The sequence below is a fragment of the Pseudopodoces humilis genome, chromosome 26, assembly GCF_049639895.1.
Source record: "Pseudopodoces humilis isolate 2021_Gansu_Grassland_sample_001 chromosome 26, ASM4963989v1, whole genome shotgun sequence".
Taxonomy (NCBI): Eukaryota; Metazoa; Chordata; class Aves; order Passeriformes; family Paridae; genus Pseudopodoces; species Pseudopodoces humilis.
In genome coordinates, this window is record NC_142225.1 from 245,372 (window position 1) to 258,672 (window position 13,301).

At 43.3% G+C, this 13,301-nt stretch overlaps 1 protein-coding gene across 5 annotated transcripts in view; it reads left to right on the forward strand.

Annotated features, from left to right (window-relative positions):
- Positions 1–13,301, forward strand: part of CEPT1 (choline/ethanolamine phosphotransferase 1) — a 32,886-nt gene that overhangs the window by 6,748 nt on the left and 12,837 nt on the right. For 4 of the 5 annotated variants that reach the window (XM_014258940.2, XM_014258941.2, XM_088066978.1 and 1 more), the window contains exons 3-5: positions 34–181; positions 1,238–1,379; positions 8,829–8,913. In XM_014258940.2, the coding sequence (XP_014114415.1) occupies positions 34–181; positions 1,238–1,379; positions 8,829–8,913 (375 nt within the window). The remainder of the gene's footprint in view (positions 1–33; positions 182–1,237; positions 1,380–8,828; positions 8,914–13,301) is intronic. The other variant, XM_014258943.2, reaches the window with a different exon arrangement.

Here is a 13,301-nt window from a genome sequence, read left to right on the forward strand (position 1 = left end):
TTAAACCTTATTGTGATTGCCTTTCTCTCTTAGGCACCTCCCTGGGCATACATTGCTTGTGCTTGTGGCCTTTTCATCTACCAGTCCCTGGATGCTATAGATGGAAAACAAGCAAGAAGGACAAATAGCAGCACTCCGTTAGGAGAGCTTTTTGATCATGGCTGTGATTCATTGTCCACAGGTATTGTTGTCATTTTTAGTTGAAGTAGGAGGATTGAATTACTCTGTTTCAGGGATCAAATTTGCAATACAATAAAAAAGCTTCTTTACTGAATAAGGGATAACTGATAGTGCTGAATGTATCACTTTCAACCAAGAAAGTCACCTTTCTTTCCATAGAACAGTGCTCTGGATCAGCTGAATGTCTTCTCATGTGTTACACTGAAAACAAAACTGAGCATGTGACTAATTCAGCCTGAGCCAGCACTTCTCTGTGATGCTTTAGCAGAGTCTTGGTTCTAAAATATTTTCTGTAAGTTGTCAGGATACTGTGCTATATTATTTCATATTGACTTGATACAGAGTGATACCAGGACAGGTCTAAGCCTTAGCAGGGGGACTCTACAAGTCAGAGTTTAAGATTACATTTGTCCAGGTCAGTTCCTGGGTAGGTGGAGTTCATTGAGCCAGCCTGAAGTTTAACCCCATTGCAAAAAATTGTAAAATCCTAGAATATCCTGAGTTGGGAAGGTCCCACAAGATTGAGTCCAACTCCTGATTGGGTGTTTTGGGTTCCTTAAATTCTAAAGGTCTTAGGCTTTAAATTTTATTAATTCTTTATCAGATCATCAGAGTTGTGTATGGAAAGGGTGGAGGGCAAAGCTTATCTATGTTACACATCCTGAATGTACCCAGCCCCCCAGTTTTCTTAATGGCATCAGAAAAATTTGGAAGATGGGGAAAAATGTCCGGCAAATGCAGGAGAACACCCCAAAACTTGCTGCAGCTGCAGAAATCACTCAAGTCCCTTGATAAGATTAGGCATTACAGAGAATAAAAAAAATGTAGGAAACTTGGAAGCCCTTAATATTGATGACTTCTAATAACTGATGTGGATTGAAATCTATGTTGTGCAGGCTGTATATTTTGAAGTGGAACCATTAATCTCTTGTGTCTGTGAAATGCCAGGGTAACCTTCCCACTGTCCCTCCTCTGGGCCCTGTTGTTAGCTTTGCTTCTGGTGAGGATCCTTACACACATCCACCCTTTTCACTCTGTGACTGATTTTCTCCTGCAGTCTTTGTGGTTTTGGGAACTTGTATTGCTGTGCAGCTGGGCACCAACCCTGACTGGATGTTCTTTTGTTGTTTTGCTGGGACATTCATGTTTTACTGCGCACACTGGCAGACGTACGTCTCGGGGACGCTGCGCTTCGGCATGTAAGTACCTGGCTGAGAGAAAGGGAAAGGCACCCTGTTCTCCTGAATTGCACCTTGCCATAGTGCAGCTCCTCACAGCAGCAGCACATTGTTTTTACCCCTAGTGACAAACTTAGAGCTTCTGGCAGATTTTGGATCTGTAATTAATAGTGAATGTCCCTTAGCTTGTAGGAGTGGTAAAATATCATTTTGGCCTGTTGGTTAATTAAAGCTTTTGATGTCATGTAAAGCTACATGAGTAATGGAAAGTACCTGCTGTTTTATCCCAAGACTGGAACGCTTTGGTCAGATGGTGGCAGTCTGGCTTTAGCATTCATTAAACTCTGTCTTGGTACTGCTTGATTGTGATGTTATTAACCATAACTCTTAAGTGTATTTGCTACTGTGCCTCCAATTTAAAGTTTGGAATCCCTTTTGGTTAGTGCAGATCATGGTTCTGTCGATAAATGGAACCAAAATTGCAATGCCAAGAAGGTCAGGAGCACAAATCCTGTTTCCTGCTGGATGAGGCTGGGTGGGAGGTGCAGCAGAAGGACTTGGTGAGCTGTGGGGTTCTCTAACCTTAATACTTAATGTATTCTATGTTGAAAATTTATTCTGTGTTTGCATTCATAGAGTAAACAAACATATTTCAAATAAATGCACTGCAGAATTTATTTTTTGTTGCATCTGGAAACTGAAATTTGCCCTTAATTTGTGGGATTTTTAAACAATTCTACAACTACATAGAGATGTCTAATAGACTGTTATTTATAGTCTATATATTGCTATATAGGTCTCAGATACTGCTAAAACAGTACAACTATGGGCCTCTTGTATGTGACAGCTTTTATTGGCAGGATACTGTTTCAATAATACATATGCTCTTGATAAACTTCTGTATTTCTGCTCAAAAATTTAAGATGTTAGATTAGTTTTAAATGGCTATTAGAGGAAGAAAAGAAGAAAATCTAGATTTCTGACTGATTACACTAAAGCAGATTGACTGAAACTATCCATTCTGGTACTTAAATCTTTAAAATAAGACGTGGCTCAAATTTCCTGTTTTAAGAGTCTCACTTTCATGCTGTGGCAAAGGTCTGAATGCTTTTAGCTCCCTTTGAACTTAACAGGGCCCTGGTAATCAAAGATTTCTGGTTATTGATCAAAGAACACAAAAACCCGACCTTGACATGTCCTTGACTTTACAGATGGAAGTATCAACGTCCCCAAACTGCTGTTGTGCTGCAGAGAAGTGTTTGGGTCAGTGCTGGTGCTCACTTGGATGATCCTTTGTCAGGAGTCTGTATTTTGGAGGCATTTTTCAGCAAATTAAATTTTTTTGCCTGGCCTCATAAGAATGTGGTGACCATTGATAGGTAGCTAACTCAGAGCAGGCAATAAGAACCTAAATGTGTGTATCATTAATTTAGATAACACAGCACTGTGTAGTAAACACATTTTGCCTTGTGTCACAAGGTTAATAGACTGTCATGAGCTGATGTTCATTTTAACGCAAAAGCCTACATATTTATCCAGTTAACAGATTCTCATGACACCTTTTTAACAAAGCTTTCGTTTCACTAATCTAAAACTGAAAATAAGGTATTTTATCAGCCATTTCTGATTCACTGCGTGCACAGACATGGGAATCCTTAATTGTGATTAAGTGGGATCAGAGACAGCCATTGAAAGGAGCCAGAAAAATTCTTGTGCACAGAAGCTTTTTCCTGTCTGCATCCCTTGTTGTGACTCTCGAAAACCCTCAGAGAGAGGGTGTAGTAGTGATGTTTTAGGGAATGTGAAGGTGTTTTTGACTTGTCTTAATTCTGAAGCAGCAGGAAAGAGCAGACAACTGGTTATCACTTACTGTTTCTGATATGTTGAAGAAATTGTATTTCAGTGCAGAGAGAACTCAATAATCAAATGGCTTGGAGAAGAGCAGAGGGTGCTCCAGGGACAGATTCACCATTTCAGGCCTGTGGGGAAGGAGTGAAATACAATCAGCCTGTCATGCTGGAAAAGTCCATCTTAAAAAAAACCAGAGAAATTATGTCAACCAAGTGTGCGCTTGTGCAGCAGTGTCTGGTTTGTGTATGGGAAGGGGCTGCAGCAGCAGGAGCAGCTGAAGGAGCTGGGGGGGCTCATCCTGGAGAAAAGGAGGCTCAGGAGGGACCTTGTGGCTCTGCACAACTCCCTGCCAGGAGGGGACAGCCGGGGGTGGAGAGTGAGTCGGGCTCTGCTCCCAGGGAACAAGGACAGGAGGAGAGGAAACAGCATCAGGCTGCATCAGGGGAAGGGTCAGGTTGGACATCGGGAGGAATTGCTCCTTGGAAGGGGTGGTCAGGCATTGGAAAGGGCTGCCCAGCAAGGTTTGGAGTCCCATCCCTGCCCAAGGAACAACTGGATGTGGCGCTCAGGGCTGGTGACAAGGTGGGGATCAGTCAGGCTGGACTTGCTGATCCTGGAGGGCTTTTCCAACCTTAACAATTCCATGATTCTCTCTGATGTCACTGCACGAGCCTTGGCAAGTCCCTGAAGCTGAGCAAAGCTTGTCAGACTGCAGGCCAGGATCAGTTCCCCTGAGGGAGGAGGAAATGGGATCCATTCTGAGAGATTCCTCCAGATTCTGCAGGTGGAGGAGGAAAACTGTTCAGCTGAGCCTGATAGCTGAATCTGTGAGCTGTGTAGGTTCTTTGTCTTCTCCCTGACAGCTGTGGGGCAGTCCCTGTGCTACGCCAGGATTTAGAATAATCAGCTGAGTCAATAAAGTCCTGTGATCTGTCTCCATCTTCAAATGATCACATAATTCCATTAGATCCTGGAACTAATTCCATTAGATCCTGGAACTGCACTCTTCAAAAAGCAACTGGTGTTGGCTGAGCAGCTCAAATAACAACTAGAGGTCAGGATAGCTTAAAAATTCCCCGAGAGGAAGCAGGAAGTGTCTCAAGGCCAGTGGGGAAGGCTCCCGGAGAGTCACTATAATGATATCAGCAGTGCAAAGGCAACAGGGATTGGCAGGGATAGAGTTAAATGCAGAAGTTTTAAATAAAACACCTGATCTGGGACTGATCTTACAGAACAACAGGAATACTCAGCACATTTGAAAAAGAGGATTTTGAATGACAGAGAGACACTTAGTATTGAAACAGGCCAAATAATGACTTGGTTCTCCTGACCTGGTTTCCAGCACAGGAATTGGTTTGTCTGGGTTGTGGATTTGCAGTGCTTCAGCACAGGATGAGCTGAGTCATCTGCTGGGGCAGCTGTGCCATCACTGGGGCACCTCTGCTTTGGAAACAGAATTTTTTCCTGCATATCCCAGAAATCAAACTGCCAAGCTGCAACGGACTGCCACGTGTCCTTGTGGAAGCAGATGTGATGTACTGCAGGAACATGTTGCAGGATACAGATGATAGGGAATAGAGTGCACAAATCCTGAGAGGATTTTCCTGATGTTATGTGGAACCCCACTGTGATCACCTGGTTCTTCCCCAATCCAAGGTTATCCCAATTGGATTCAGTAGTGGTTCTGTTCCCTGCAGGCAGTACTGGAGGAGAAGTGAGTGTGTGCGGGCTCAGGATGTTTCCTGCTCAAGGTCAGGGGACAGCTTGACTGCAGGGACTGTCCCAGATCCAGGGGCTCCGAGCCATCCATCCCTGTCAGATTTGGATTCTGCAGAACAGCTCAGAATTACAGAATCATGGAATTGGCTGAGTGAGAAAAGACATTAAACCCATCCAGTTCCACCCCTGCCATGGCAGGGACACCTTCCACTATCCCAGGTGGCTCCAAACCCCAGTGTCCAGCCTGGCCTTGGATGCTTGCAGGCATGGGGCAGCCTGTGCCAGGGCCTCCCCACCCTCACAGGGAAGAATTTCTTCCCAATATCCCATCTGACCCTGCCCTCTGGTAGTGGGAAGCCATTCCCCCTTGTTCAACCTGGGTGTTTTCTTGAGAGACATGAGATACAAACTACTCAGGTGAAGTCCAGGTGCACTTCTTCATGGTGGAAGTGCTGGAGATGCTGAATCTTATTGAAAAAAACCAGTGGGCACTGAACACTCAAGGGTCCATCCAGAGACATGAGGGTGCTGCTGTACCATGGTCTCCAGCATTTCTCCTACAAGTTACTGCATTATCTGGTTTATTACAATGTTTTTTAATTAAAATATCAAAAGTTGGTGATGGTAGGAATTACAGGTGTATATATGTGTAAATATAGACACAATGAGATGGAAATTAGTTTCCAAGGAGGCTTCACGAAAGAATATCATAAATATGAGAGGAAGAATTTGTTTTTACCACCTTTCATATAACTGAAAAGTTAAAAGTGGTTGCTTTGCTGTTTGAATAATAATCTCCAGAGAAAGCAAAGCAATTCAGGCTGCTGAACAAAACAGCCTTTCTCGAGGAGAGTTGGAGAATTTGGGGGAGCATTCCTGTTCAGTGACTCTGGAGCAGCTGTACAGCCCAAGAGCCTGTGGGATAATGGGCTGGTTCAGCTGAGCCCTGTCACCACTGCTGCTGCTAAGGTACAAAGGAGAGGTGAGCAAATGGGGCTGGATTTCAGGAAGCAGCTAAGCCAGCCTTCCTCTTCAGCCTCAGCAGAGGAGTTGGTGTTTAATCTTGCATAGACAGCACACACCAAATACTGAAATACAGGGATGGAAACCTTCCAAGTCAGAATTTAGCACATTGAGTTCTTGCTCCTGGGAACAACGTCAGGATCCCCTGTCTGAGATAAGGCAGTAATCCCCATGATTGCAGAGTTTAAACTTTCCAGCACTGCTTTGAGAACTTTTACACCCAGGTTATTTACAGAGGAGAGTCTGAGGTTAAGTAGAGCCTCTGATGATGTCAGGGGATGTTGGGTTCTCTGTGCTTGTGAGCAGGACGTGTTGGTCTCTGTGGTGGCTGCTGCACCTCCTGCTCCCTCAGTCACACTGGCAGTGTCTCAGAAACCTGTGCAGCTGCTGAGGGCTCCTGCAAAAGGGTGGGGGTGGTTCCCACATCTTCCTCTTCCCTCCCACAAGTCGTTCAACAACATTTTCAGCCAGGATCCCATTGGTCACGTGTGGAGATACTGCTCCTGATTGTTCTGGTAAATCCTTGGAGTTCTCACTGCTCTGTGAAATAATGAACTACAACATAACAAACACGTGGCTATTGCCTGACCTGTGCAACTTCTGTGTACCTCTGTGGGCAGCAGAAGGAAATATTTACATACTGGATGTGTATAATCATGAGGAAAGGGGCTGATGGCCCATTTTTAATATTATTTTTTCCTCAACATGAATTTCCTGGTGCTGGAAATAATTCTAATTCATGTTTCATTTTTTCTGTACAGTTTGCTTTATTCATGCTATTGTATTTCATTGCATCCAACTAAAACTGCAGGATTGTAATGAGTTAGGATAAAACTCTAATAACTTTATAACTAAGCATTTGTACTTCTAGCATGTGACTCTCAGTTTTTCTTTCTCTTGTGTTCTGATGTTAAACATTCTTTTCTTGCTGCTGTGGTTCCCTTAAGAAAACAGTTCTTTGTCTTCTGCTCAGATTCCCAGTTCATTGCCCAGCCTTAGTAATCCCACTTGCACGCTCAGTAGATACAGACAAAACAGATGGAAGAATCATCATTTTTCAGACCAGAGCATTAACTGGTAGATGGATCCCTGTGAGTTTTTCAAGTTCTGTAACTTCTGTTTTCTGTTGAGGCAGGAGTGTTTTTCTTGTCTGCTGTGATCTGGGACTTTTTCATGGAGTTTTGTGTGTTGAGGGAGGAAGGGGAGGATGGTGCATAAACCTCCCTTGTAGTTTCACACAGCCTTAAAAAGCTGTATTAGATCAGATACTGATTGACTTGATTTCAGGGCCATCTCCAGTGTAAGTGTCTGTTTCCTGTTGTCGTTGGATCATTTTCTCAGGACATCTCTCCATTTGAGTTCAGTTTGGGTTCCCTGTTAGCACAAGGAAGGGATTGACTGCAGCTGTCTCTGAGCCCTGAGCCAGTGGTGGCTCTTGAATTGTCTAATGACTTGTTTAGTCAAACAGGGCCTGTAAGAATTGCCCATGGAATACACTCAATAAATCAGCACTGAGAAGGGAATATTCTGCATGCAGCACAAATCTCCTGGGTGTTAATTGGCTTCAGACTCAGGAGCCTGACAGATTCCCAGCAGAGCAGGCAGGGGGATTGTCAGTGGCAGCATCTCTGTGGAGTGAAGCACATGCCAAGGTCAATGTCCCTTCTGAAACTTCCCAGATAATGTTAAAAAAATGGATCCATGTCTGAATTACAAATATCACCTAAAATAACATAGGAAAAAAGGAATAGAAACTGCAGCTGTTGTGAGGCACCAAAGTAGCTGTGGGGCTTGGACATGGACAATTCCTCCTCTATTCCCTAAAATACCAACTATTACCTCTCCCAGTGTGGTTGTTTTTGGCAGTAGCTAAAAATCACCAGTGTACTTACTATTTACTGTTATGTGCTGTGGTAATTAAACTGAAAATGCTTATCAGGCTGAAGTTCAGCAGCCCCTCTGCTCAGGCATGGTGTCTGTGTGTTATCACTGCACCTGAGCCCTGCAATGGGGCCACCATGACCTTTCTGCACTGCCCATTTTTAATCCCTTGGCATGGTGAGTGTCTGTTCCAGCACACTCTGATAAGAACAGCAATAAACAGGATCTGCGTTCTGGCTGACCCTGCTGCTGAGTTATTTTCTTTTTAAACTAGATGGTTTGATTTTTTAAAATTTCATCCCATTTTAAAATCTTTTTGTTGTGGTAAAATGCAGATTTATGGCTTTGTATTAGGAGAAAGGGTGGCTTTGTTGGCTCCAGCACATTTTTTCATCCCTTTCTGTCAGGGGTGAGAAATAAATATATTCAGAATGGAGGGTGATGACCCCTGAGCAGGATCACTTCTTGGAGCATTATTTGCCAAGGTGCTGCGTGAGGAGGGAGATGAAACTTCCTTTCCCTCAGAGGTGTCAAACTGAAATACAATCTGCATTTCAGCTCCACTAAAAGATGCAGGAGCATCTTCAGCTAAAGAATACATATATTCAGTGTCATTTGCAGACATGAACATGAGATCAGGAGATGAGAGTCCTGGATTGTGCTTGGTTATGGATTTTATTCACCATGACTTGGAGCAAGGATTTTAGTTTATTCTCTCATGCATACATCAAATGATTGTTTTTCCTTATGTGCTGGAGTGATACGGTAAAACTGTAAATTGCAGAAGTTCTGAATGAAGATTTAAATGTGTAAATTTTCTATGTGGGTTAGAATGGTTTTGTTAATTCAGTAATACTCCTGGGTTTTGTGGTTGTGAATCCCTTCCCTGACCTGCCCTTTGAATCACCCAGACCCTGGATTTTGTCAGATTTTAGTCCTGCCTGCAGAGGAGTGCTCAGGAGAACGTTCTGAACTGTTTCTGTTCCTCACACATAGATTTGATGTGACAGAGTCCATGCTCTGCACAGTAGCCATCCAGCTCCTCACGGGAACGCTGGGGCCCTGGTTCTGGAATCACACGGTAAAGCCTTTGCTTGAGGCCTGAGCAGGGCAGCACCTTTGTCATGCACTGCTCTGTGGAAAGCAGCTTCTCCAGGGGATCCTGGTGTTTAATACGAGGAGGAAAAATGTTTGAATGGATAGGAAAAAATTGATTTAACTGGAAACAAATTGTTTTGAAAGCGTCACGTTTTATTTGAAACCAAAGCAAAACCTGTCTGTTTAACCAAAGTTTAAATCAAACTTTTATCACAGTTTTGGCTTCACCTAAAAGCCAAGCAAGGCTGTGGAAGCAGCTCGAAGTGTGGATGTAAAATAATGTAGTTGGAACTACTTTTTAAAAAAGCTTCTTTTGTTGCTGCCACTTCAATACCTTTCCACCAAAAAAAGGAGAATTTCTCGTCTCTTTCAGGGAACTGTGTCTTGTGTAATAACTTAAAAAGTCTGGTTAAAAATATCTGGTTTAAGTTGTGCAGCTTGATCCCTGCGCTTGTAGCTTCTTGAAGTAACTTCCTTTCCATCTTGTCTTTATCTTCAGAATGCTTTTCCTTATGTCTGTGCTAAATAAATCCTTCTCCCATTTACTTTGCTAGCCTTAGGAGGGACTTTCTCTTCCTTATTTTACCTCTTTTTTTTTCTTTGTTTCCCTAATACATTGTATGTGGGTGAGGTCCCCTCTCAATAAAATATTATCATTAGAAGTGAATGAATTGCATTCCTTGAAATATCTCATGGATTATGATTATTATTGATGAATTTTTATCCTGGACTTTTCTTTGAAATATTTGAGGATATAAGCTTTTTGATCTCTTTCTTAGAACTGCATCAGATGTTAAGCAAAAGTGAGGTTATTTTTTTTGGTGGTTGGTTTACATAGTTCTTTTTAAACCTGTGTTGATGCTAATTATTTTCTAATAGTTCCTTTGTTTTTTCATGTAATAGCAGAGCAAAATCTCTGCTTTCAGGAAGTTTTTTAGGAAGATGAATTACTGGCTCTGCTTTAGATGCAGCACCATCAGCAATCTGGTAAATCCTGCCGTGTCTCCAGCTGGCCCTGGGAGCTGGGTGGCTCTGAGGGGAGTTAGGTGACACCAGTGACTTAATTTTTCAAATCCTTTGTTCATAATCTCTGAAAGGCTGGAAATAGTGTCAGGAAATGGTAATTTAGCAAGCACTAGTCCAAAGGAAGGAAGAGCCTAAATCAAGATTTTAGCCTGTGATATCAGCATCTGAACTGACCAAGGATTCGCTAAGGGCAGGAAAAATTATCAAATCACAGAGTTCTGAAACACTGAGAGTTCTGAACTCATTCCCTGGGGTGATGCTTGTGGGGTGGAGATAACTGAGATTGGGTGATGAAAGGAAATTGTTTGAACTGGAGTAGGACAATTTGCCATGGGATGGGAGAGAGGGGAAGGGCAGGTGCAGAGGACCTGGAGCTGCCGGAGATATCCATCTGCAGCCCTGCTGGCAAAGGAGGCCTTTGCCATCCCAGGAGATACTGGTGATACTGGTTTTACAGCCAGCTGGGGAGTAGGGTGTGAGGAGATGGGCCAGGCAGGGCATTTTCACAAAATCCTAGGATGGTTTGGTTTAGAGGGACCTTGAAGCTCATCCCATTCTAGCCCCTCCCTTGGGCAGGGACACTTTCCACTATCCCAGGTTGCTCCAAGCCCCAGTGTCCAGCCTGGCCTTAGATGCTCCCAGGCATGGGGCAGCCTGGGCCAGGGCCTCACCACCTGCACGAGGAGGAACTTCTTCCCAGTGTCTCATCTATCCCTGGCCTCTGGAGCTGGGAAACTGCTTCCCCTTGTCCTGTCCCTCAGGCTCTTGTCACTGGCTCCTGAGACAGAACCCCAGGCGTTGCCTGTGACAGGTCTCCTCACACTGAGTTACAGCACAGACTTCTAAATCTATTTAAATTCTGGCATGAGCAATTTCAGATGCCTTCTGGCATCTTTAGTTTTAGTCTTAACTCACAACTGAAGGTGCTGCTGCTACCAGGTGGTTTGCTCAGACACAGTCACTTATTTACACACTCAGAGGTCCCACAGAACAGATTTTTAGGTCAGTATTGCACATCTCAGATAGCTAAGCTACAGAAAATGCATATTCATACTCTGGCTGTTTCATGTGATAAACATTTGTACTGAGAAAATATAATAATATAACGCTGTCTTGAAAATAATACAGGATCTGGGACAGTATGGAGTGAGCAGCTTCAAATTCTTGCTGCACAGCTAAACCCTGTACTTGCTGGGCAGGGAAGTTTTATGTTCACCAGAGAGGGGAAAAATGTCTTAAATTGTTAATGAAGTTTGCTTATCCCTGTAGCCGATGGGGAAATTATTTAGAAGAACCTGAAGGCTTAAAAAGCCTTAAAAATATTTTGGGAATCAAAATAGGTTTACTTCATTATTCCCCACATTGACACCTGAAGTGCCAGAGTTTCAGCCCTGCCTCCTTCTCTCTGCAGTGTCACCCTGCAGTTCTTGTACTGTTGGAATATGACTTTGTTTTGGAACATTTTGCCTTGGTGATTTTTCAAAGACCAGAATTGGGCTGTTTTAATACAGTTTAGCACTACATATATATTTATGTTCTATATGTGATACAGACAAATTGAAAATTAAGGTGTTGAGGATGATTCAATCTGGAGACCACTCAGCCTTCTTTAGAAAACAAAATGTTAAAATAATAATATGACAATATTTGATAATGATAATATGATAATAATGTGACAATATTTGGCCACAAAAGTGATTAGAGGGGTGGAAATCTATGAGGAAAGGCTAGGAGAGCTGGGGATGTTCAGCCTGCAGAAGGAAAGAATCTAGGGAGAGCTTAGAGCTCCTTCCTGTGTCTAAAGAGCTGGAAGGGGACTTTGGACAAGGGATGGAGTGGCAGGACAAGGGGAATGGCTTCCCAGTGCCAGAGGGCAGGGACAGATGGGATAGTGGGAAGGAAGGAAGGAATTCCTCCGTGTGAGGGTGGGGATGCCCTGCCCAGAGAAGCTGTGCCTGTCCTATCCCTGAAAGTGTCTGAGGCCAGACTGGATGGGGTTTGGAGTGACCTGGGCTAGGGGAAGGTGTCCCTGCCCATGGTGGAATGGGATGAGCTTTGAGGTCTCTTCTAACTCAAGCCAGGCCAGGGTTCTCTCCTTCATCTCTTACCTGGGAAGGCCGTACACGTTTGAAGACTGGCAAATAATCTGCATTTCAGTTTGTCACAGCAGGGAAAGGAGGCTCAGGAGAGGAAAACACTGCAATGTGTGCAGGAGAATTGATGGATGGCAGTGTCACCACGGGAATTGCAGCTGTCCCTGGAAGCTCTGCAGGAATTCTGCTGTTTTGTGAAGTTAGGCAGATAGGGAGTGAGGGCCGAAATGTGCATTTTAAAACTCACAACTCTTGTGCTTCCCTGACTTCATTGGAATTAAATCCTTGGGTATTCTGTTTTTCAGCCTGTGGTTTACCTCCAGTGCAATGCTGACATTGCCTGACCCTGTCCCTGCCTCACACAGCACTGCTGGTTATTCTTCCCTAACATCATTTGCTGCAGAACCAGTACTTGTCAGTATTATTGGGAATGTTCTCCCCAGCCATGCCACTGGATGTTCTGTCTGGGCATTTTAGTTTGTTAAATATTGAGTCTGGGCTCTTTGCTCTGTTGTTAGCATCAGCTCTTTGTTCTTGTTCTTTGCCTGGATGTTCCTGCTGATCTTAAACCTCAATTCAGGGTCTTCTGTTTATTTTATAAAAGATGAAAAAGCCCCTGGTTTATTTGAGGAAGAGATTTTTGGAACGTGATTCTTTGTGTCCACTGAACTTGTACAATAACTTTCCGTCCATCTATTGTAGTGTGGGAATGTCTTGGGAAAAGGGTTTGTTTCATTTTCTCCATTTTGTGGGGCTTAATGATCCTCCACACAATGTGCACAGTGTCAGTATCTGAGCACTGCTGACATGACTCAGTTGTCAGGAAACACCAGGCAGCAAAGCTGTCAGGTTGAGGGGAAGTATGGCTCCAGTGATGCCTGAAAATAACCCACTTAATAAAAATATCCCAGTTCAGAGGCTTTTAGAAGCTCTTGCAGAATTCATGCTGCTTGCTCTTCCCATTTGTTTTTTCTTAGGACTTCCACTGTAGTATTTAAATGAGTAAATAAATACAAACACAAGTTGAAAATAGAATCTTTGAACTGGCTGATTCCCTTCTTGCTTTGAAATGGTTTTGCTTTCTTACAGCTCTGTGTGTGGTACCTGCTTGTATGTAATTAAATGTGATTATAGTAATTAAATGAGGCAGTCTGCAGGAGCAAAGGCCTTTCCCTATTTTCTACTTTTTTTCCCTTGTTTTTTTACTATAATTTGATAAATGATCCATTACTCCAGAATTGTTCTCTCTAAT